The sequence below is a fragment of the Lates calcarifer genome, linkage group LG7_2, assembly GCF_001640805.2.
Source record: "Lates calcarifer isolate ASB-BC8 linkage group LG7_2, TLL_Latcal_v3, whole genome shotgun sequence".
In the NCBI taxonomy this organism is placed as follows: domain Eukaryota; kingdom Metazoa; phylum Chordata; class Actinopteri; family Centropomidae; genus Lates; species Lates calcarifer.
The window spans coordinates 4,261,108-4,286,078 of record NC_066854.1 but is presented as its reverse complement, the minus strand read 5'-3'; the positions used below and the strand labels follow the sequence as shown (position 1 = coordinate 4,286,078).

At 40.5% G+C, this 24,971-nt stretch overlaps 3 protein-coding genes across 10 annotated transcripts in view; 1 reads left to right on the top strand and 2 right to left on the bottom strand.

The window, feature by feature from the left end:
- Positions 1-13,189, bottom strand: part of spega (striated muscle enriched protein kinase a) — a 48,714-nt gene extending 35,525 nt beyond the window's left edge. For 2 of the 5 annotated variants that reach the window (XM_051066003.1, XM_018661033.2), the window contains exons 1-3: positions 13,124-13,189; positions 12,526-12,585; positions 7,170-7,592 (exon numbers count right to left, since the gene is read on the bottom strand). In XM_051066003.1, the coding sequence (XP_050921960.1) occupies positions 7,170-7,551 (382 nt within the window). In that variant the 5' untranslated portion in view covers positions 7,552-7,592; positions 12,526-12,585; positions 13,124-13,189. Of the gene's footprint in view, positions 1-1,295; positions 1,432-1,609; positions 1,667-7,169; positions 7,593-8,732; positions 9,130-12,525; positions 12,586-13,123 lie in introns of those variants that run through there. The other 3 variants (XM_051066004.1, XM_018661032.2, XM_051066007.1) reach the window with 3 other exon arrangements.
- A 229-nt stretch (positions 13,190-13,418) lies between these two features.
- inha (inhibin subunit alpha) lies at positions 13,419-17,733 on the top strand. The gene is made up of 2 exons (XM_018661031.2): positions 13,419-14,867; positions 15,492-17,733. Exons 1-2 carry the CDS (start codon positions 14,567-14,569, stop codon positions 16,238-16,240), a joined length of 1,050 nt encoding a protein of 349 aa, XP_018516547.1. The 5' UTR covers positions 13,419-14,566; the 3' UTR covers positions 16,241-17,733.
- Positions 16,942-24,906, bottom strand: LOC108873022 (gap junction gamma-1 protein). Of its 4 annotated transcripts, XM_051066078.1 has the most exons (6): positions 24,696-24,906; positions 24,515-24,583; positions 20,162-20,433; positions 19,792-20,017; positions 19,025-19,705; positions 16,942-18,602 (listed from the first exon to the last, which is right to left on the bottom strand). In XM_051066078.1, the coding sequence occupies exons 3-6, from the start codon at positions 20,399-20,401 to the stop codon at positions 18,589-18,591; spliced, it is 1,161 nt and encodes a 386-aa protein (XP_050922035.1). In that variant the 5' UTR covers positions 20,402-20,433; positions 24,515-24,583; positions 24,696-24,906; the 3' UTR covers positions 16,942-18,588. The 4 variants fall into 4 exon arrangements, with proteins under 4 accessions (XP_050922035.1, XP_018516544.1, XP_018516545.1 ...); XM_018661028.2 differs by lacking the exon at positions 24,515-24,583; XM_018661029.1 differs by lacking the exon at positions 24,696-24,906 and having other exon boundaries at positions 24,515-24,688.
- Between the last annotated feature and the right edge of the window lie 65 nt (positions 24,907-24,971).

Genomic DNA, 24,971 nt, shown 5'->3' with positions numbered 1-24,971 from the left:
CTTTACTTACCAGCTATTGTTGCGTTTACAAGACAAGTGGTTAGAATACGCCCAGTGGGCAGCACTACTTCTCCTGTTATTTATCTTATGATATTTTACATCAGGCCATAGATTTTCATCATGCGTCAAACCTCCAAAACACTCAGATGGTATCTGCACTCAGTTCCAGCACATTTTGTATTCAATCTTTTGCTTTGAATGTGAGGTTTGTTTAAAAAGAGAAATGTGAAGAAAATGCATTTGAAGTTATGATCCCTGCAAACTGTGGTCTGAGGCTAAAGCATAGACCAAGTTCACAACCACAGTTTGCAGCCATTCATCTGCACAATGGATAAACACTACAATAAAGCTGTCTCTTATTTATATGCCACCAAAAACTCTTCAGAGGCAAATGTGAGAGGTGGTATGTCAATTCAGTTCATACGGTGAGCTAGTTTGGAAAGCAGTGGCCAATGTTGACAGTCACACTGCAACCTGATCCTACCACCTAATCCTGACCAAATCCCCTAGGGTTCCTGTGAATGACTGTGTACCAGTGGGATGGAACACAAACACATCCTTTGCCAGACCAAACACCAGGGAAACAGCATTGGCTTTACCCTCACATATTGCCTCAGCTGCCTCGTGAGAATAGAGAACCTAATTAATTGCACTGTATCCCTAATCCACTTGAGCATAATATTTAGAGAATGTGAAATCATCAAGCAGCTATAGATTATCTGTGCTCCAGTATGACAATGTAAGCTGGTTGCAGTCCAGACAAGAGGACTGGGTCGATAAGAAATAGCGAGAGCAGGAATGCCATGTTATGTGTGGTCTATAACAGACACTGACTGAGCAGACAGAGCAGGTTTAAGTTTCAACTGCAGCACATTAGTCCATAAAAACAATGAGATTCAGGATATAAAACTTTTAAAATATAATTTTACCAGCTACTGGAATTTCTAGTCCAAATGCAAGATCTTTAATTTCTGGTATTTTCTTTATATTATATTCATATTTGCACTATGCCAAACAGGACTGATGCACCTTAAAGTAAAGCCTGCAGTAAAAAGCATTATCCATGAACATACAAGAGACAATTAAGACAATCCAATTAAGCAGGAACAAGAGCGGCCTCCAGTGTATTACCTTGTTTTCATTTCCATTACAGTTGTCCCACTTACACGGGTATGCATTTTATAATTCCCTAAAGTATGATACTTCTCTTACTTCAACTTGTTAAAAAGGATCCCTGACAAGCCATTTTATGCTATCATGGTACATGTTTTGTATTGATACCAGCTCCCACTCACCTCTCTGCTTCTTGCTTCTCGGCCCACTCACACCTTCCCTAACACTCCTCAAAGCTTTCCGTGCATCAAGCAGCTCCTTCCGCAACATGGTTCTGGTCTTTCCTTCCCAAGACAACTTCTCCAAGTTTTCCTCAAGTCTTTTCCATCGAGACACACCACTGAAAACAAGGGAACCTCCTCAAAGTGACTCTAACAGGCCTACTTCTCCCAGTTTCATCTTCTCTTATTATGATGTCTTTAAAATGGCTCCTTCTGCAGCATGAAATGAGAAATTGATCAAGCAATGATGTACAGTTTTAAAATGGCTGCCAGACCTTAAAACTTTATCTTCCTTAGCCCATGTCTCTCCTTCTTGCCCTGTCCCTGTCTTCCCCCAGTTCTCCCTCACTTTGACTGCCAACTTCAGCAGTCTATTTCGAGTCCTGCCTAGCACAACCCCTCCAGCCATACTGTACTTTCCCTTTGCACCCCCTTTCAGAGCCTGCCCCCCTGTTATTGCAGGAGATTAAACACAATGCTACACAGAAACTGAACGACCTTTGCTGTCCTCCGTGGGTCACTCTGCTTGGACTAAAGAGAGTTTTGAAACTCTAGCACAAGGCAGACATGTTGTAATACACCATTAATGATATGCTACAACTGCACATACATAATGGTACAATGAGGCAGTTGCAAGGACAGCAGCTGAAGAGAGGTTGTGTATTTCATCAGCTAAGCGCTCATAAACCTTGGAGCTGGGGGTGAAAATAAAGCTGTAGCCTTGCATGAGTTAAAAATAAAGTTCTCACTGTGAGACTAAATGAATACATGAAAACAAGTATTTATATTGATGCTTTGCCTGTGTGGCACTTCAATCTGAGTATGAATGATTACAGAACATCATGGGCATTTACCAAGAACACTGCATGAATGAGAATGTCAAAAGCTGACCACAGTCTGTTTTAATTAGAGCTGCTTGTCCTGTACAGCAGTATTGACCCATTCTCTGTCAGTGTCTCACTCTATAGATGTCTCTCAGGCGATGTAAAATTCACTGAAAACTTCATCTCTAACAAATGATTGCATCTAAAGAGCTGTCTCCAATAGGAATGCTTAATTTCACTGCTGTATTTAAGTGATCTACAGTAATGATTTGTTGTCTAATTGATTTGTTAATTGGGTAACTGCAACATTTAGTCCCTACCACTACTGTCCTCTAATCACATCTGATTTGTTTACAAGCTAATGTTATATTTGTCATACAGGCTATTTATTAGTCAGTTTATTAGCCTATTTATTAGTACAGACTGTTTATTAGCCCTGTAGCTTGTTACTGTACGGTATATTTAAAGGGGAATTTCATTGATTTTTCACATAAAGGTCAGTTCTCTAGAGGAGTACTTCTCAGCCAGTGAACACTGTTTTATAATGTCTTTTGTGGCTCTAGGCGGAGCTCTCTGTCTGAGAATGTATGATGGTGTTTTCAGGATTATCTCAGCTAGAGCGCGGATGTTGTGAACATTTATCAGAAAGCCTACCTTCAAATCTGGGGGCGTTGAGTTAAAGAGGCAGGGGCATTTACCAGGGAAAGATAATCTCAAGAAAGAGGCCATTGGTTGTATTATGGGTAATGTGGTATCTTGGCACCTACTACTTTGCTTTTGCCCACTCTTTTTTTCATGTCTCCTGTGAGTCTGCCAACTTCAAGTAAGTGCAACCCTAAATTGTTGGAGTACCACTTTACCAAAGCTAAAAAAACAGTTTGCTGAGCAGCTACAACTCTAAGTGCTTTGGAATAAAGACCAGTGCACCAGAGAAGAAAGTTTGCTCTGACCCAGAAACCTAAATCTACTTCATCTGACTGTTCACATTACTGAATGGCTTTACACATCAACTGCTCTCAGACCTGTATAAAATAGCGAATGTATGGAAGGATTTGAGCACTGTAGTATGTACCTTATGGATGCTATAATGGTCTTTAATGACACAATGTCTAACATGGGCCCTTTGCACTAAACCTCCTCCTTCCTGACTGTGTACACCAACAACTTCCCTCTATTGTTCTTTCAGCCTCTTTCTCACATCCATCCATCCTCAACACTTCCCTCATAAAATCAGAACCTTTAATCATGTACTGTTGTGGTGTGATGACAGCAACAAAGTAAATATGAGAATAGACCTTTTTAAGTTTCTCAGCTTTGTTTCCTATTTATTTTGGCATGTGACTCCTAAAATGAAACAATGTCTACTTGCAATCCTTCGTCACAGGATGCTTACATAGCTTAATGGGGTTATAGGTTTTGGAAAACTGAAAACTGTAGCAGAAATACTTTTTCTTTCTCCTCTCCTATTAGTCATGTTGCAACCCCACAGATTTATCTTGTCAGGCCTTAGGGGGCTCTAAGGTGCAATGAAGACCTTTTCAAATGTTATCTTATGAGTAACTGCAAGTCGTGTCTGTGAGGTTCAGGCTCCTGCGTCACATCACGACAATGATCACCTGTTGTAAACATAGCTTGAAATATAACAGGTGACTGATGTGCTGGTATTTCAGAGCTTCCATCAAACTGCTTATCTGGCCTTTGGACAGTATGTTAATCAAAAGCTATACGCCAGAGGGTGATGTCAATAAAGAAGTCTAGACTTGTGACACAGCACTACTCTGGTTTCCGGTTGGTCTGATCTCTCGGGGTGATATCTTAAAGTGACAGACCTGACTGACTGTCTGACTCACTGAGCGATGCTCAAAAGCAGCCAGAACAGCCATTAAAACTAACCACACACACGTGCAATGATACACACCAACAGACACCAACACAAATACACATTCACAGTCCCCCCGCCTTAGTACACCCTCCTCGTCTCTCTTTCATCACGCTGACCGTGATTGAGTGTGACAGCACCGCGTCTTGACCGTGGTGTTGCTATAATTATCTGTGATGTCTGCTGGTGCAATTGGAGAAGGGGGCCGGCGGCATCCACACATCACTAGAGCATGAGCCCTCTGGCTGGCACGGCACATACCAGCCCATAAATAACCACAAGGAGAGAGAGAGCAGGGGAGATGTAAGAGGAAGGCAGAGGTCAGTGAGATAGTGAAGCAGTTAGAAAATGGATAAAAATGACACAAAAAGCAGTGAAAAAACATGTTAATCTATATTTTACCTGTTTGCTACTCATGCAAATAGTAACATGAATCTAGCAGAAGTTAGTCATGAAACAAAGAGACAGTGCTGTCTTTAAGTCTGTTAAAGCAAGCCCAAGTTGAGCCACAAGTCTTCATAAACATTTACTTTCAGCTGTAAAAGCTGACAATCAAAGCTATGTTAATATGTCTTTACTTATCTGAGACCAAGTTCTTTCAATGCATTGACTTGAGAGTTAAATATTTAAGGTCTGCAGCTATGTTAGGCCTGTCTGTTGCTGCCTTATTTTTTTTACTTTTATATATTTTTTAGATAAATCTAAAATCATAACTTCAATCACTCTGAAATTAGCAGAGGGAGACAAAAGAAGAGGCAGTGAGAGACAGATGAAAATGGGTAATAGGAACAGAGGTCAAAAGGTAGCAACTGAGGCTGGATTGATGTGAGAAGATCAAAACTAGCAGAGGGAGACAGAGAGGTGCTGAGTGATATGCCAGCTGGACCATGCGTGCCAGCTCATAGTGTGAGAGCTGGTGACATATGAGCTCAACTGTCAACTTTATTCACAGGCCAAGGCAACAAGACCACGGTCAAATACATGCAGCAATACAGTGATCTCACTGGAAACCATTCCTTGTATTCTACACACTCTGTCAGTCAAATGGATGATGCAAACTGCTGAGGAGTATTTAGACCACAAAATATGAAGTTAAAATTGTTGCAAAATCCAGTTTCATGCTGTGGTTTTATTTCATTGAGAAGTCAGATCTAAAACTCACTTTTAAAATAATTTGTGCTTATTAGACCCTTAACAGGGTAGAAAATCACAGCTCAATAGAGGTTTGAATACAAGTGACTGCACTTTCAAATGATTGTAATACACCACAGCAGTACTGCAATCATACCTGATTGCGTAAATCTTGCTTGAATGTCACTGATTGTATCTAATATTATAACTCGGTGAAATTCATATTTTTCTTAGCATGCCTCCACTGCAAACTACAACATATGAAAAATAGGCCCATACTCTGTGTGACACTGGTATATGCTAATCCTGGAGTTAGTTACTGAAGCATGGAGGAGAGCTGAGTTTAAAAAAGCTACACTGCTATCCTTATCTCTGCAAAGCAGAGGTGACAAGATAAACTGGGAAATGATAGACAAGCCATTCAAATCCATCACACTGAAGTGTCCTTGTGCAAGACATTGAAAGCAGATCCATACATGCTATGGACATATTTACTTTTTCAAACTAACTGGTTGGTTAACTTCATAACCTCATAATAACTTATTTGTATTACACTGAGAGGGCAAATGATATGCTTAAAGAATGAGAGAAATGAGATGTGATAAAAAATGACATGGAAGATAGAACAAGATGGGTCTGCTCGTGCTGAAGCCTTTCAAAAAGATTATTTATGCCGTGCATACTTTGCAGTGTGAATTTATGCTGACAGAACAACCACCCCGAGCAAAACTTTCCCACCAAAGTATTCTAATTTTGGAAATGTTACACAGCCACAACAGCAGCAACAGACAGCAGAGATAATCTTTACAGCTTCATTATGGTCTTGTTGCCTGCATGTAATTATCCTATTTAATCAGCTGGTAAGTTTGAACTTACAAATGTTTACTTCTGCAAAGTTCAAATCTAAAGTAAAACCTACGCAAACAGACTTCTATTACAGACCGCACAGTAACTTCTAAATCTGCATAGATTGATTTAAATCAAAATCACAATATTCACAAAAAAATAACTTGCACACAGGTCATGAACTGTCTGTAAGAGATCTCTCTCAATGTGATCATTTTCAGTGTGAGTTGGCTTAACTTCTGCTGTTTCTCCAAAATTGAAATAAAGACTATGTTTCACTCTTTTGCCTGCAGAACAATAAGCATAGTGACCACTTAGGACCAATTAGTTTCAAACCACACAATAAAAACCAGTATGATGTTGACAATATTATGAATGTGCTCTCTGCGCTGTGGTACTAAAGTCAACATCACAGCAAGAACTTGGGCCAGCACCAGCACCAGAGCCTCAAATCTCACCTTTCACTCTTTTCTATCACGTTGATGACATTATTATTATTTCATTGTGCTATCTGCAAAATGTTTTAATACACAATAGCTGCAAGCTTTCAGACCGATGCCACATCTGATGATGAATGATTGATGGTATAATGACTAAATCATGTACACAGCTGTAGACAGTCTAATGATTTTTCTCCATTTTAAAGTCTCACAAGCCACTATTCCCATGCTAATAGGAATTCCCCAACATATCCGAGTAAGAATGATGTTACCAGGTGCCCAAATCCCAACTTCCTCAGCTCAGTACACATGACAAACAACATCCACAGGTTCAGCTGTGCAGCTAATAGAAAGCAACGGCAGGTGACACTCCTCCTCTCCAACAAATATGAGTCTATTTAAATCCACAAGCTAATTTTAAGTATCTCACAGTGCTGCTCTGCAGACATGGAAGACAGGGTTACTGTCTGGTGATCAAAACACAGTCTTGGATCTTTGTCTGGGTGAGATTTCACTGGCATAATACATGAAGCGATTAAAAATCAAAAAGACAGGAAATGTGAAATGTGTAGGTTAGTGATGGGCCTGTTTGAGGACAAGTTTGGTTTTAATCTATTACCAACCATGGACCTCTCTAAATGAAAATATGAAAGAAGCTGGAAAATCCAATTTCATGAGTTTTCTGTTAAAGAAAGTTTCAGTTGCTTGTAATTACCTTCACCAAGGTCCATAATGGCCAAGACAGCACTGCAGCTTTCCTCTCCCAGCTCATTGGTCGCCACACAGGTATACAAGCCAGCGTCACTGGTATGGCAGTCCCGTATCCACAGTCCCCCTGAGTCCTGGGCTTCTGATGGAGGAAGTAGCTCATTGTTGTGATACCAGGTCAGCGAAGGTTTTGGAGATCCTGCCACAGACACCCTCAGTCGGATATCACAGCCTGTTCCTACTGCTGCCTTGCGAAGTTTACGGATGAAAACTGGTGGTGTGGGTCCCTGCGATGCAGCCCCACTGTCTGGAGCTACATGGTCCTTGGAGACTTTGGGCCTCTTGGAAGGGGTGTTGAGACTGGGACTGGATCCATGGCCTTCTGCCATCTTGATTTCTCTCACACTTCTTCACAGGCTGCTCTTTTTATCTGGTAATTGATTGGGATATCAAGATGAGTTGCAGTTAGTGAAAGCCTCACTGGGACTATAAAGGCTGCTTGACCTGAGCTGTTGCACCAGGGACTGTAATGAGCAGAGTATATCAATCAGAATGACATCTGAGTTATGTTTAAACATTTTGCACCATTTCCTAATGAATGTGCTCATCAGGAAAAAAATGACATCATTGTTCATTTGTTAAAAAGGCTTAAAAACAAGCAACCTCTTGCAGTTATGTAAATAATGGCTTCATATCCTTCATATCCATGAAAATGACAGCACTGGTCGTGTCTTTAAAAAGCTTAAAAAACAAGGCTTTCTATGTTCAGTAAGAGGTACTCCACCTTTGTTACATGACAAAGTGCCACTCTGCCTGTGTTGCATAAGAGAAAATTACAATGACAGCACAAGTATCATAGACTTGGCGTGTACACTACAGATTGTTATCAAAAGTTGTGTGTGAGGGGCAGCCTAATTGAAGACACCATCAAGTTGAATTTTGGTGTTTGTCCCCCAAAACTTATGCAGGAAAGAAAGATGTGACCTAATGATTCTCTGTCTGTGTCTACCTTTTTGATGGCAGTAGCACACGCCTAACATGCCATACAGACAGAAGTAGTACTTGAGGTACTGTGCACTAGCCAAGATGTAACAATCCTGACACCTCCACCCACTATAACGCATGTCAAGAAGTTACTGGCGTGTGGTTTCACACTGAAAACATCAGCCATGGGGTTTTGTTATAAAAATTTTTACATGGAGGTTGGTAGGAAGGCCCAACCGAGGACTACCAAAGAACACGGTTTTCTTCCCCTCTGCGCCACCTATTTAATGTTGGCAACATTTCCCTAAGCGGTTATTGCCACCTAAACTTAAAAAAGGTCCTAGTGTTGTGTCTCTGTTTACTGACAGTGGTGCCAGACCCACAATAACTTTAGATTTAGAATGTGATGACAATCAGCCTGTTTTATTGCTTAAATGGCAACAAATAGTCTGCCGTAATTACTCAAAGAACAAGTGACCATTTGGATTTGTTTCCTATGCTAATTTATTATATTCCACTAATATGCTGATCAAAAGCATTGCCTAAAATAGACTTTACCCGATAATGGAGATAAACGTCACCTTACCTTCAATGGCAAATACCTTTTGCCATTAAAGCTGAAAGGAATCCCTTTGGACATCCCCGCAAAGTCCACGTTAAGGTAACAAGATCCATGGAGCAAAATATTTCACCTCAAATCATTTGCTAAAGCCTGTGTCTCTAAGTGTCCTTTAGCGAGCATGGACTGTAGGTGTAAGTCCAACCTAGATCATGTAGCATTAGCAGCCAGTGCCATGGTCCCTTTCAACAGCTTTAACCCTGCTGAAGAGTGGTGAGACAGAGAGAGCGAGACCTTTTTTACTAAATGTCAAACCACTCAGGCCTTCTGGTCTAGTGTGTTTTCAGAAACTACCTTTAAGTACTTTTTAAAAAATACACTTCTAACCTTTTTAAGTACTTAAATCAGCTCCTGTTATAGGTCTCCCCTCTCTCTCCCTCTCTCCAGTCTCCCCCGTCTCACTGCTTCACCCCCAACTCCCTCAGGTTGGGAACGACAGCTGCACCACCACAGATAGGTCACATTTCTCGGGCTGCCATGTATGACCTATACTCACACACTCACACACACCAAAGCTCCCACACTCCGAGCCCTTTAGATAATGTTATCAACCAAAATGTGTGTGTGTGCCTGAGTGTGTGCGTGCGTGAGACAGGCAGAGACAGCATGCGTGTGACAGTTGGAGCTGCTATAAAAAGAAAGTCTAAGAATAAAGACAGGACTTAGTGATTCATACAATTGTAGGGCAGTGATATAACAACACAATATAATATAACTTTCTGGAACAAGTGCAGTAGACACAGCAGAAGTTCATGTTCAATACATTTATTCAACTGAGGCAGTTTGAGTTGTTTATTTACAGTGTTCTTATAAAAACTGACATTGAGATTGTTTTTCTATACTGTATGATTCACATTGTGTTACACAGTATGTGTAAATTTTTTCCTGTTATTTCTTTATCAATTCTTGTTATTGCTTTTTTAGTTACATTAAATCTACCCATGAAACTTGGCCTTCAAAAACAAACATTCCTAAGCTTGGACCTGCAAGAGACTGTTACATAACTTTTTATTTTTCCTTTGTATGACAGAAGTTTCAGCCACTTAAGGGTTATTTAGGTATGCAGCAGTATGTGAGACTCTTGATATTTTTATTAATCAAAGTCTATTTTTGGCTTAAAAATATCATTTTTTTTTTTAATTTTGTTATATACATACATATTTTTAAATTTTTATTACACCAACAAGGACATATTTCTTTCATTTACGGCTCACTTGTAGCTGTATAATTACATGTTAAAGAAAAGGGATTGAGGTCGTGTCAGATCAGGAGTTAAAATAGTTTCATCAGTGTTTGGTTCTGCATGTACTCTCACAGTTTCCCACAGGAATAACTTGTCTTTGCTGTAACAAACTGTTAGAGCCTGAGGTGTGCCAACACTGAGCAAAGACAAAGATTATTTTCCTAAATTCACTGCACTCACACGATTACTGGGCTGCACTGCCAAATTTCATCAAATACTATCAAGTAACTGTGGATGTATCAGTCATGAGTATGCTGTTCTGAATTTCTGTGAGCTTTAGAGAAATAATGCAGAATTTCTACAAGTCATCTATCTCTATATAACACTTTTTGAGACTAAGATACAAGGAACAGAGGGTTACTTTAAATGCCAGTCTATGGCCCCTGAAAATATAAATCAATACCAGACTTTACCTGGATGGAGCAACTTTTCCATCCCATGCTGGCTGCTATTAGCCATACCCTTAGGAGGCTGGCAGATGGAGGCAGGGAAAGAAATGTCAGGTATCAGCAGCTCTCTAAGGATCTCTACTTCAGTATCAGAACACAATCAAAGCTTTGACATTATCTCAGCAGAAAGAACAAAAATATGGTGTAAATGTGGACATTAACACATTTTTTCTTCCTATATTTTCTTTTCGATGCTACAGTGTCTTTTCTGTTGAAAGTACTTGATATTTATTTTGTATTTTTGAAAAAAATCAGCTTGATTCACTGCTTGAAATATGCTCCCATTTAATGTTTTACTAGTTGTAGTAGCAGTAATTAGCTGTAGTAGTAATAGTTTTTTCAAGTGGACTTCCCAGTAATGTCATAATGCAACTGTGCAGGAATAATTCAAAGGTAATTTTATGGTAGCCAAACAAATTAAATACTAAACAGAAAGTCAAAGTGCTGCCAAGAGCCCTTCTTGTTAATGAATTTATGTTCTACTTTACAAATCTAAGAGTTTAAATGAAATAATAAAATCTAATTATTCAGACTGTGGAGAAAACAATGCCTGAAGAAGATCTGACAGCATTGTAGGAGATGAAATCAGTAACCAAACAGAACATTTGGTTACATTTGGTAATTAGTTGCTGTATTTTGTTTTCAACAACAATTAAACCAAAAGCCAGTTCTGCCTTAAGCATGAACAAGCAGACCTTCTGCCAAATTACATACTTGCCTAAGCATAATTTTTCTTCTGCCAGAATAACCAAGTTTTCCCCAATGATGCCGACTACCACTGCCTCTGAGTACAATGCCATGTTGCATCTTGGGGTTTCAGATTCACACATACACGAATTCAGTTTATGTTAGAAATTAAAAACAAAAGCAGCTGTTGTAAGAATCACCTTAAATAAAGGTTTGATTTATAGTGTTGGCTGCAGCCAGGTTCATGGTCTCAAATGAAGATAGTATAGTAGACAGTATGTTAACATTCATCAGTGTTCGTTTCTTTGAATGTGCACAGTAGATGGAATGCATATGTAAATTTTTCAACTTAAGTGAGGCACCTTGATGCACTGACACCTCTCTGGGGAAAAGTGCCACCCTATGTGGAGCTGAGTTAATGGATGACTGAGCTTGAAAGGGCCCAGACATGCCTCAGGTCATCCTGACTTCATCCTGCTTTTGGCAGGTTTAACTTTGAGGAGCTGTTGCTGTGGCGACAGGTACTGAAAGAATAATAACTGTAGTGCTACTTCTCAGTGTGATATTGTTACTAGTAGTGTATCAAAACGGCTGTTTGGTTTGTTTTTTACAGTAATATCACTTTTTTTATTCATCCTAAGGTGTTACCAAGGAGAAGTGTGCATTTATCTATGTTGACAGTATTATAAACACCTAATGTAATATGGCTCTAGTTTTCCTTCAGTGAAATCTTTTAAGATTTTGGGACAAAAGTTAATGGTCAGTTATAGTTGTTAAAGATCATTTGAGTAGGCTGAATTACATGTTTACACTTTCAGTAAAATAGAAGAGAATTAAATTTCTTGACAGCACCCATCAGCATTCAGAAAGTAAATATCTTTTTCTGTGCTACGTTTTGGCCAAAAACTGTCAAGATTAAACAGGCACATCTGGTGATGTATTATTTTAACGCCCTCTACTGGTAACCACAGTGTGGTACTTTCAGATTACACCAGTGTTTGGCCAGATTTAAGGAAAAGGGTCATACAAAAACACTTATTTAGAGCCTACATTGTCATCCACTGGTAACAATCAGCTTTCTCACAATGTTGTGGAGCAAGTAATAAAAGAGGAAAGAGGTTTTAGAAGGCGCAGCAACCTGGAAAAGTTGGAAATGTACAGTATAAGAAGGTGTCAGTCATTATCCAGAGCCTGAGGACATGTTTAATGTTTACATGAATTACTGTTACCATATATGATTCATCACCAACAGAGTTTGGCCTAGATGATAATCTGTTTAGTCTCCAGCACGTAATAATAACAACAACTGTCACATTGACCTCAAATACAATGAATGCAACAAGTACAGCGTGGAACTGTGGCCATGTGACGAGCAGCTTACCTTTGCATGAGGCTGGGGGCAACAGCTGATCACGCTATGTCCAAAATTTAAAAAAAAAATCTGGCAACACAGACAAAACAAAAAACATAGATAATTTTTACATGTCTGTTTGTAAGGATTAAACAATTGAATAGACGGTATAGTCTTAAAATAGTAAGCTTTAGAGGTCCTGGTAGCCACATTTCAACGTCTTCTGTTAGCCCGGCTAGCAGTTTCCCCTGCTAAGGTAAGCTAGGCTAACTGCTTTCTGGGTCCAGTTACATGAACACACAGACATAAGCATAGACACTGATATCATCTCAATTGTCAACAAAATGCAAACAAATACACTTCCCAAAAGTAAAGCTATTCCTTAAGCATTAAAACAAGAAATAATACATGTATTCAGTTTTGCTGCCACAGCTAGCTTCACCTGTCATAGCAGCTACTATTAGCTAGCGTTAGCAAAGTTTAGCTATCACTGTGTAACTGACATTACTGAATCAGTTTGCTGATTTTGTGACTTTTTTTCTTGTAATATTGTTAGACTATGTTTTAGCCTCTTACTGACAAACATGTCACATAATAAAGAGCAAAATAAGAAGAAAACAAAGTGTACCTCATCAGGAGACATTTGATGCTTCCTGCTTCTCTGTGGGTGTGTTTGGAGTCAGCCCAGGTGTTTCTAATTACACAAATGAAACAACTCTGAAAGCAGAGCAGCTAAATGGATTCAGCCAGCATTAATTTCATTATTCACACCTGTGCTTTTCCTACCGTGAAATGTCCAGATGAGAAGAGAAATGTAGTTATGTGCCCATTGTCTCACTTTGAATCCCATAAAAGGTTTATTAGATTTAAAAAATGATACACACCAGTGATTTGTTAATCATTGTCAGTTTTAGTTGTATCAAATATTTTATCAAAGTTTAATTTTCATTTTAAACAATGAAGGCTCAAAGTAAAAAGTACTTTGACAAAATAATCATAACTCAATGTCCATTTTCTGCCTTATATCCCAACGTCTTCAGTTTCAGCTTCAACTTTGTAGGAAATTTGGCATTAAACACATAGGTCACAATGAACAACAGTGAGGTCAAAGACACAAAAGCAACACAGCATCATCAAATGTGATTTAAAGCTCTGGAAATAGCAAGCAAGTGAACCTTATTTTTTGTAAAACACGACTCTTAAGACAACTGGTTTCTTTGAAGTAAAGCTTCTGTGAACAGCTGGTCTTTGGCCAGTAAAATTGCTGATAAAATGTCCTTGTGCAGTCACACACATTATGAAAAAATATTTTGCAGAGACGGATTTCAGGGATTCAAGGCCAGTCAGATAAAGAGGGCACACACGGGTTTCCGGTTATTATTAGACAAAGACTTTTTGTTTAGTGGGAAAACAGGTGTGTGTTTTATGTGAGATATGGTTATAGGTTACAAATGAAGGTTTTCAGCCACAGATAATACAAATATAAGGAGATGTTATTTTTCATAGTGTGATACATTTTGCTTATTTGATGTAGCCAATTATCCACATTCTACAGTAATGTAATAATATGATAGGGATTTTGTGAGGGGAAAATCTCAAAGTGACCACAAAATATGTTATAACTACACAATGGAGTGTGATAAACTTTTACCACAGAATCCAGGACTAAACAAAACTTTTCCATTTTCTGTGCTTTGTATTAATAATGCACATGTACAGCATGTGCCAGTGTCTGACGTCTAGACCTGAGCTCAAGCTAAAAGTCAACTAAACCATCCAAAAGCAACTCAGCAGAGCACAAGAGAAGAAAATTAAACAGGCAGACACTTTCTCTTGATACTGTGTGAAACAGCTACAGAAACAGATAATGCAATATCCCAACCGTCAAGGCCATTTTCTGCTATCTGCCATTTGTGTGTTGGCAACAAAAAGCTTTTGCTTGCAGACTTCACTCAGACCCAGATAGCTGCAGAGCCAAACAAATATTCTGTATGTGAGAATAAGGAAAGTCACAGAAGAGAAACAGTTTTCTGAAGCTGACTGGGACTGGAAGGTCTTTTGTGTCAAGTGGATGCTGTTCACTGCAGTCATGGTGTCCCGTGCTCTGCTCATCCTGGGTCCTTTGTGGATCCACAGTCTGATTCAAGCCTGCAGGGGAGAGGAGCTGTCCAGGGAGGCGGTGTTGTCCTGGTTCAGAGAGCAGGTTCTGGAGGGCCTCGGGCTGGAAGAGCCTCCTGTGGTCGCGGTGGAGGGTCCTGATGTGGACACAGGAGCAAGGCACATGCATCGGAGGACCAGCAGGACAACGTGGGTCAACCATCGAACCAGTCCAAGGCAGGAAACAACGCAAATTATTCTCTTTCCCAGTTCTGGTGAGAAGCTTTTTTGTAATTGTTACATTATACCTCCATTTTGGATCCTTAAATTCAAGACAGTAAATCAAAAAGCAAAGTCTTGTTGTCCTAAAAATGAATATTGTTGTTTTCTGGGGGAGATTAAGATTTTTTCTAAAATGACTATTTCTAAATAAAATAATGTATGATGAATGGCAGAGTTGCTCAGCAGGTAGAAGATTTTTGTCAGAGGAAGACTGAGTCAACCTACAAGTGCTGTAAAGTGAGGTGCACAGAAAAAATATCAATTACAAATATCATGACATATAAAATTAAAGAGTAGCAAAGTGCTTCCATAAAGATTTTGCCATGATTTTGGTATTTGTGTTTGTGCTGCAGATCTGCCAAATAGTTACTCTTTCATATTATTATTATTATTATTAACATTTACTTTTTATATTTCAGCCCTGATTAGGTGCGTTGTCACACCTGTAACCATGCAAAACTGTGATGTCACATGATGGTGCAAAAGTTAGTGCAGTGTATGTGTTGATTTGAAAGCACGCGTACACACTGAGGCCTCCTCTCAATAACAGCAGGACTCTTGGTCCAATAAAACAGCAATTAACTTCACTGACTTCTCTTCTCATCTTACCTTGGCAGACTCATCTTGTGCCAGATCTGACTCAGTTCCTGAAGAAACCACTGAAAGCCACTTCACGTACTACTTCCAGCCCTCCATGAACAACCAGGAGACCCTGGTCACATCTGCCCACTTCTGGTTCTACACAGGTGAAGGATCCACAGCCAACACCTCTGCCCCGCTGTTCATTCTCACTTCAGTGCAGCAGCTTCTTCAGGCAGCAGAGGCTCCATCAAAGACGAGCTCAGACGGATGGACCACCTACCACCTGGATCAGAGCCTGCTGGCCTCTGTGGCAGAGGGCCCTTTTCTACTTCAGGTTCGCTGTCCGACCTGTCAGTGCCACGGCAACGAAGCAGACAAGATGCCTTTTCTTCACCTGCACGCTCAGCCACGTGGTCCGGTCCGTTCACCCCGTCACGCACCAGTAACCATTCCCTGGTCTCCTTCTGTCATCGACCTCCTACAGAGGCCCTCTCAGGAGAGACCACAGCACAGCAACTGCCACCGAGCAGAGATTGAAATCAGCTTTGAGGAGCTGGGCTGGGACAACTGGATTGTCCATCCCATGGCACTGACTTTCTACTACTGCCATGGAAACTGCTCGGCCTGGGATCGAACCTCCACGATGCTGGGGATCACTCAGTGCTGTGCTCCAGTCCCGGGGACCATGAAGTCCCTGAGGATCACAACCACATCTGATGGTGGATACTCATTCAAGTATGAGACCTTGCCCAACATTATACCCGAGGAGTGTACCTGTATCTAAACATGAAAGTTTAAAGGGCTAGTTCACCCAAATTACAAAATGACATTTCTTTTTACTCCCACTGGTATTTAGTCATTTTTGATTTGTGCTTTTTTAAGGTTTTTACTATTTTTGCAGTTAATATACAAAAAAATCAACATGCTTAACTGTCTGGAGCTCATTTTACCACCATTCTTGATTCATTTTAACCATTTACTTTTTGCATTGAATTGTGGGAAAATATCAGCAGCACAGTACAGTATATTAATATATTTTATTACCTTCCTTGTGTGAACATAAAGTAGTTAGAACCTACTTTGGTTGAGTCTGCAGATAATCCTGTTTCTCGCCTGTAGAGGGCAGTGTATGCCTACTTTGGACATTCGCACCTTCTCATACAGTCTTACCTCTGTTGTTAACTGATAATGTTATGTGTATTAAATCACTGATTAAAACATGGAACTCGGTTGTGTTGTGTAAATGAAACAAACTATGACTGTGGGGGAGTAGTTCACTTTGCCGCAGGTCAGTTTTTACTGTGTTAATTCTGATCTAATGCTAAACAAATTCTGCAAAATTTCCTGATTCATATCTTGTATCCTATTTGGACATTTGGAAAATTATCAGGTAACTTTTCAATTTAACAAAAGTGGGGAATATTCTATTCTCTATATATGCAACAACTTTATTACCAAAAAGATTTAAGTCTGACTATGAAACCCTCTTGTTCAAATATATTTATTTACTCTGAAGACAAAATAATCTCTACAGTTACAAAAACTACAAAACTTGCAATAGAAAAAAAAAGTATGAACCATTGAAGTACCATATTCAAGACGAAATGTCGTACCTTGCAATAAGTAGCAAAACTGGAATGATTACAAGAATACAGCATCAAACAGCTCTCAGCAATCTGTAGTTTCATTTTTCCAGCCACAGATCATAAAAACCAACTGACAGGCTATGAAAAACTATGACCTCTGTATGAACACTGAAAACTATTGATCAAAAGTCTCAGGATTAATTGCAGATTATGTGTTTACATGGCACCAGGCACTGTGTCAGCAGCCAACCATCATCCTCACTTCAGCTGGGTTGTGTGTTTTTTTTCCATGATGCAAGAAAGCATCCATGTTTCAGCACAAAGGAGGAGTAGTGGTGCATGTCAAGAATGGAAAATATGTCTCACCAAAGAAGAATGTAAATTTCAAAAGACAAGGATGGAGTTTCATTGTTGACAGTAGCCTAGAAGACAGATGTTTCCAGCTGGTTAGCAAAAAAAAAAAATCCATAAAAAGTGAAATTATTTTTTAACTTTCTGCAATGACGAACATTGTGAATCATTATTATAGTACATAATTTAGGGAAGAACAGGATTACCAACATCCAAGTGCCTACCTCTCAGCAGTCATGTGAAACAGGTGGAATGCCAACATTTCCTTCTAGACAAGGGTAACTAATCTAGAGCTTTGGTCAAGTCATAGTAAAAAAAAAAAAAAAAAAAAAAAAAAAAAGTACTGGTAAAATAAATTGATTATTTTAAATGAATTGCTCGAACAAAAAATGATTCTCGGAAATTCCTCTGAACATTTCCTGTCGATAAAGAATTCAAGCATTTCCCAGGTAAACATTTTGGCCGATTGGAGTAAATAAACTGACTTCAAATATTTGTCAAACATTTCTGAAATGGTGTGGCTTCTGGCTAATAAACAGTAATCCCTAACATCAAATCTGTTTAAATTAAACATGACTCATCTAGCACAGGTTAAGCCTGCTGCACACGCTCCAGAAATGACATAACCCAAGGCTGTGTTGTTTGAGATGGTCTCTGAGGCCAACAAGCCTCAACAAAATGATACATTAACACTTGGCGACTTTTGATAAAAAGAGATCCTCTCTTTTGTGAAGAAGACAAAAAACACTACACTCAGCCAGAGGAGTTTTAAGCTTAAGACAATCCTTACAAGGTCTAAAATGGATGAGGATTATTGCATGGCCACAAAAACACTGAGTGGGTGAAAGAATAGGGTGTAGACAAGGTTTTAGCCAAAGGCACAGTCAAGGTTTAGACGTGGGTCGGCAAGCAGAAACTCGAGATGTGGCAGGCTTTCAAGTTTAGAGTCGTGGAGATGAACCATTTGTCACAACACAGCTTGGTCAGCATTTTTTCCTTTCTTTTCGACTGACCCCTAATACTGAAAGGCTCATTTCTCTCATCCACGCATGCATACAAACACACACACACACACACACACACACACACAAGCTTTGGTCTCCCTCAGTGGTCTGACTGCATTCCCATATGTGCTTCCCCCATGTGTTAAGGCCAGTAGGAATGGAAGGACAGACGTTTGAGGCAGGAAGCACGCTCAGGCATGTATTCCTAGGAGAAGAACAAACAAAACAGAGGACTATTCAGCATGTATGTTCACTTAACCCTGGATTTTCCACAGATAACATCATGTTTTGCTGACTTGAATCACAAATAATATTAGAAATTAGGAAAAACAACTGACAAAGTTGACTGACTCCACTTTAGGCTCACATAATCACTTACAGAAAAGTATTAAGTATAGTCAGCTATACATAGGTACACATCAGTTTAGGGTTGCAACTGCTGGTTTTGTCCAAATCCCAAATGATTTTTCATTTTCAGTTACAGAAGGCAGAGGAATTTTTCTCCCCTCAATAATTGACTTGAATTATTAGCTTATGATTATTTCATTTATTTTCTGTTGATCAGCCAACAAATTAATCAACTAAGTGCCCCAGTACTAGAGTGATTGAGAGTCTGGTATAAATCACCTTTCTCGCTTGCCTCTCCCTGCTTCTCCTGGGCAAAGTTGAGGCGGTTCTGCTCAGCAGCCGTCTGTGCGGACGTGTTGACCTCTGGGCTGCTGCTCCGTGAAGGGCTCCCTTCGTCTGCCTGGTAGGCCAGGTCAAGGTGCTGCTGGGCCAGCTTCAGGTGTCTCCTCAACCGCTCCAGCTCCCTGGACGAGGGCCCCTCGTCACCAAAACTCTCCCTCCCGGAGTCAGCCATTGGCAATTCCCTCAGCTCTCCTTTTAGTTTCTCCTTCTTCATGGTGGCATGGTATCCTGGTGGGGCTGTCGGCATGGCACGCGAGGAGGGTGGTGGCGGGGCTCGTGAGTTGAGGGTAGCCCGCCTGCGGAAGGTGTCGCGGATGCCACCGATCCCCAGATGGACGATTTCCATCACAGTGAGGAGCAGGCAGAGGAAAGACACCACATACATCACCAGCAGGAAGATGGTCTTCTCCGTGGGGCGGGACACAAAGCAGTCCACTGTGTGTGGACATGGTGAGCGAGTGCAGATGTAGGAGGGTATCACCTCGAAGCCGTAGAGAACATACTGGCCAAAAAGGAAGGAAATTTCAAAGGCAGAGCGCCACAGCAGCTGGCACACATAGACTTTCATCAGGCCATCACGCAGAATCCTCCTACGGCCGTCATGCTTTTTCTCTGAGCCTTAAAAACAGAACACCAGTTAGAACCTGATTTAGTTTGCATCAAAAGGGAGTCAAAACTACATGACTGGCATATTGCTGCCATACTTTTTTCTGCTTTGTCGGGCTTGTCTGGTTCAATCTCCTCCGTGATCATCGGGTCTTCCTCTCCGTTGTCCTCCGCCTCCTCATAGTCCCGAACTGCCCCACGGTTGACGATGGGCATCCTCTTCTTCCAGTTCCGGCTTGGCTTGTACTCGCTGTCTTCCATGCGAGCGATCTTGTGCATGGCAAACCCCAGGTACATGATAGTTGGAGTGGTGATCATGATAACCTGGACAAAACATGAACACAGGAGTGTTGCTCAAATTTAGCAGGACAATGATTCAGAGAGACATAATTATGGAAGATAAACACTGCAGAGGTCATTTTCAAACTCTTACGTTGAACATTTATCAAAAGGTGAAATGCAGCTCACCTGAAAGATCCAGAATCGGACATGTGAGAGTGGCGCAAACGCATCGTAGCACACGTTCTCACACCCAGGCTGTTGCGTGTTACAGACAAATTTACTCTGTTCATCGTAGTAGATGGTTTCACCCCCGACGGCTGTCAGCACGATCCGGAAGATGATGAGCACCGTCAGCCAGATCTTCCCCACAAAGGTGGAGTGGTTGGAAATTTCGTCCAGAAGACGAGTTAGGAAGCTCCAACTCATGTTGCCAAGGTGACCAGGGAGCTAAATCAGTTCTGGATGGGAAAAAACAGAGACAACATTGATACGATGAGCAATTAAATCTTGTTTTTCTTGCTTTGCTTTTTAGAAATACACAGTGATCCATCATTTCATGGTCTTTTGTGCTGGTTGACAGTTTTTTCTTCTTAGGATCATGGCAAATTAAAATGAGATGACAGTCAGAAAAGCCATTACAAGCTGTGTTTTAAAAAGTTTTAAAAAGCGTTGATTAACTGAGTGGATCCACATAAAATTATATCCAAAAACCACAAATGTTTCAGTAATGTTTAAGCAGAAATGCTTAAAGTTCACCATCTCTAGGCTCTGAAATATGAATACTGTCTAATTTTGTTCACCTGTTATCACAGGAAACTGAACATTTTGAGTTTTAGATTTTTGGTTGAACAAAACAAAACATTTGGAGACATCAGACTTGGGTTCTGAAAAATGATTAAGAACATTTGCCTGTATTTTCTGACATATTATAGGCCAAACAACTGATAGTTTAATAAGGAAAATAGACACTTGTAGTTAATGAACTTTAAAAACCTAGAGGCAGTGCTGAAATACTCCACACTGGACTAACAAAGTGTACACATGCATCAAACTACCAGGTTTACACATTCACAAATTGATTAAAAGAATGCAAGAGTAAATACTGCATGCAAGTATCCTGGTTAAAACTCAACCGCAGGGCTGAGCAATAAACACAGCCACATGCTTTGTTTTAATCAGACACAGATCTCTAAGACATGCAGGTATCCATGCGTCAACTACACAAAAACACTGAATGAGTCCTGTTTGTAAAATTGCACCAGTCCTGATAGTAGTTTGGCAAACCCACATTCTTACAGCTTCATGCCACGCCAAGCTTGAGCTGCTTAATCAAACATCAAAGTGACGGCTCGCAAGTCACTGCTAGCCGTGAGGAGACCTGCTGTGGCTCTGGAGTCCGGGTATTATAATACTAAAGCAATGAATGGGGCTAGGAATTTATTTCCAGTCCCACTGCCAGAAATTATCCCTTTAAATTCCTTTAAAAACCACAACCTCACACCTTAACCTGAAGACATGAGTTTTTTCAGTTCAATAACCACATAACTGCTCCTTTACAGTGGATCAGAAAAGTCTGATTAACCAAACTCATGATTAAAAGAGGTATCTAACATCATCTCCTTAGACCTACCTTCTCTCCACATTTCTAATTCCAATGAAACAGACTGTAGCAAAGAAAATAACTAGCATTTCATGACTCATTTCAACAGGACATATCTTTAACCATTACAAGCATCCGTAGGCATGTTTACTCAGATTAGTGCATGAGACTCGGGCCCTCACTTGCAGGTTTACTCATCAATTCCTTTGCGAAATTCTCCCTCCGAACTGGCACCTTAGGATGCCGAGAAATGGTGAGTCGGACTTGCCCAAGCCTGACCAGAAAAATATTTTTACCAAAAGACAGGCCTTTATGCAGAGGTTCAGGGACTCATCAGCCACACCAAAGCTGGAAACACATGTTAGGAGTTGGGCTGTCTTGGTTAGATCCAGACAGTTAAAATTATGGACACTGAAACACACTTGAACTCAGATCCAAAGTATGTGAGGGTTTTAGGCACTAAATGAAGAACTAAATCACATTTTAAAAAGGTAAGACTCATCTATTAAAAACCACACTGTACCATTATCTCTATGAAACCATTGATTTTCAGTTGTGGGTAAGTAAGTAAAAGAGGTCAGAGACAACTCTGTGACTCTGAAGGGAAAGTCTGAGACAGGGACAAGTACAGCTGTGGGGTAACATCTGTTTTACCCCTACCATATACTTACAAACCCCACCTAATGGTAGGATGGTAGGTGTTTCAGCATCCAAACAGCACTTTGACAGACAATTAAAAAACAACTGAGTGTTCTTACATACTTTAGTAATTTGGTTAAAACTGTTTAACCCATGAGTGTTGTCTGATAGCTAAATAGTCTGACATTCAATGACACGGATTGTCCCTTTAAACATCATCAGTCCCAGTTACCAGCGTGTTTTGTTTCCTCCACTGAAACCCTTTCTGTGATCTGATATTCAGCCCTCGCCAGCTCACACTGTGCTCTGAGGACACGAACCGTAATGCAAAACAGTGACCAAAAGTATCCTCTGAGAAATGAAAGGCATTATCATCATGAATCCACAGGCTAACCACTAATGGTCATCTGATCGCAGCATAATCAAAAAACACTTCAGAACACGATGAGCTGCCAGCACAAGGAGCCACAGGCTGACATTAGAGTTCGACCTCTGAGGGGTTCTAACGTCTGTTTGTGCCACTTTATCAAACTGCAAACAAACCTGTCTCTACGCTGTAGTCACCTGGGCGACAAGTACACCTGGAAAATTTAATTTCTTAACCTTGACATGACTGGCAGCTCAGTTCATGGAGATACTGCAGTGTGCAAAGTACCAAATAAGTCAGTCAAATGTCTACACTGTCAGTGCATTTGAACACTTAACATTCTTACATATTTTTTTAACACTTTAAATGATCTCATGGTGTGCTCTTGCTGCCTGAACTCTGCTGTTCTTCCATCTAAAACAAAATGAATCCACTGTATAAGCAAATTTGCAAGTTCCTCTTGATATACAATACCTGACACATAAACATATCACTGAAATGTCACAGCCACACAGGGTGGTATATTTCTTAGGAGAGGGTGAACTGTTCCTGGCTGGTAAATTGTTTCAGTCTACTGACTCTTGGCAGGAGAGCCAAAACGTTACTGTAATTTTAGACCCTGGCTGTGCGCCACAAGTGGGTTAAACTGTAGTTCAGATTTTTAGCTGCTTTTTAGCTCATTGTGATATAAGCTTTGTACAGCAGGTGTTACTGCTCCAAAGACAAGTTTAGCTCATGCTAAGGGTCCATGAAAGGTTTCCACGGGTGCAGGGATATGGGGAAAGATTAAAGACTCTTCTCAGAAGTTTTCTCTCTCCGCCCACAGCAGCAGACAGACAACATTTACTCAGATGAAAACTTTTACAGCACCCACTGTTAACACTGTTAAATGCCCTCACTGCTTTCTGCTTCTCTCTAAAGACACAAAGGAAAACACAAAATAGGAGCTTGTCACCAAGCAATGTATGACTTTGACAAACTGACTCAAGTAAATGCAAACATTTTCACAGTGCCACCCCCTCAAACAGCTGACCAAAGACAGCTTTTAAACAGTAGCTTATTTGCTCACGTGGGCTAAACCCAGCTCAACTGATTTAATGGCTTTTCTGCTTCAGGAGCCACTCGGCTCCAGGAGGAGATGGAGGGGGTTGGAGAGTTTTTGGGCAAAGGATCTGGACAAAGCGAAGGCGAGTTAACATTCCTGCCTAACCAAAAGCAGAAAGCTGGATTTTAGGGTTCAGAGAGCAGACAGAGGGCACATGAAATCCCCATGCAGTCTGAGCAGCAGGAGAAGAAGAATACAGCATCTACAAATGTCAATCACTCCTGTACTGCACTGTCACCATGGAAAAATTTTTAAAAAATAAATAAATAAATCTGAATTTGCAAGGCATCCGGAGGAGGAAAAAACACATTATCCACAAGACAAATTTCCTTTTCAGTTTCAAACAAGCAGTAAAAAGAAGTTGAAAGGAGGTTTTAAAGATCCTCAGTAGACCCGTTGAAGGCTATGAACACGCTCTGCTGAGTCAGACTGAATTGTTTTGGAAATTGTGGCATTCCTAGAGGAAAACAAAGTGCTGCCAAGCTTTAGTGGGGAAACAAAAATCCGGCGAATTAGAAGATGAAGCCATCATTTCAAAGAGTCAGAGACACGATTAGTTAGGAAAGTTAAAACCACTATTAGTCGGAGAATTACTCATTAAAAAAACAAAGGAAAATCACTGTCATGCCTACAGTCTGGTGTGAGTTTATTTAGCCATTCCTATGTGGAACTTGTTAACTGTGGTATTATAACAGCCTTTTCTGGCACTTTTCTCAAACCATATGACCTTATAACATTTTGATTCACACTAACAATGACTTCTAAAAAGTCTTAGTGGATTAAATTTTCCCCTTTGGGCTTGAAACTGATGAAAATAGGACGACTCACCGCTCTCCGGCAAGCGGCAAGATCCAAAACTCGTCACACGGAGCCCGTCTGGCAGATTTAGACTTAACCCTGCTCGTAAAATAAACTTTTCGGTTGTCAAACAAACTCAAATGAGAGTTAATTAAGTTGTAAAAAGAAACTAAACTGTCTTTACGGACTTTTCTTGGTGCCAAACACCCACCTTCTGTGCTCCAATCCGCGCGTCTTCTCTCCTTGCGCTTAATTGCTCGACCAGGTTTTCCTAATTAGTGCGCGCTCTCATCGGCGTCTGCGTGCGTCCGCGTCCGAGGCAGCCTTCAGTATGAACCCATTCAGCCGGTGTTGACCCCATGTGTCGGGGTCCCGAAGAAGAGGACAAAAGACGGATCTGTGATTCCCGTGCAGGCTCCTGCTCCCCTTCTTCTCCTTCTCCTCCTCCCGCACCTCCTCCACGTAACTCGGCCCCATTCAGAGGAGG

Bases quoted from the DNA above. Each gene is read 5' to 3' on its own strand.
- LOC108873022 (XM_051066078.1), bottom strand. From the start codon at position 20,401: ATGAGTTGGAGCTTCCTAACTCGTCTTCTGGACGAAATTTCCAACCAC. The intron at 20,018-20,161 runs GTGAGCTGCATT...TGTTTTGTCCAG, and splicing joins TCCGATTCTGGATCTTTCAG to GTTATCATGATCACCACTCC. The intron at 19,706-19,791 runs GTATGGCAGCAA...TCTGTTTTTAAG, and splicing joins GCCCGACAAAGCAGAAAAAA to GCTCAGAGAAAAAGCATGAC.
- inha (XM_018661031.2), top strand. From the start codon at position 14,567: ATGCTGTTCACTGCAGTCATGGTGTCCCGTGCTCTGCTCATCCTGGGT. The intron at 14,868-15,491 runs GTGAGAAGCTTT...TTACCTTGGCAG, and splicing joins TATTCTCTTTCCCAGTTCTG to ACTCATCTTGTGCCAGATCT.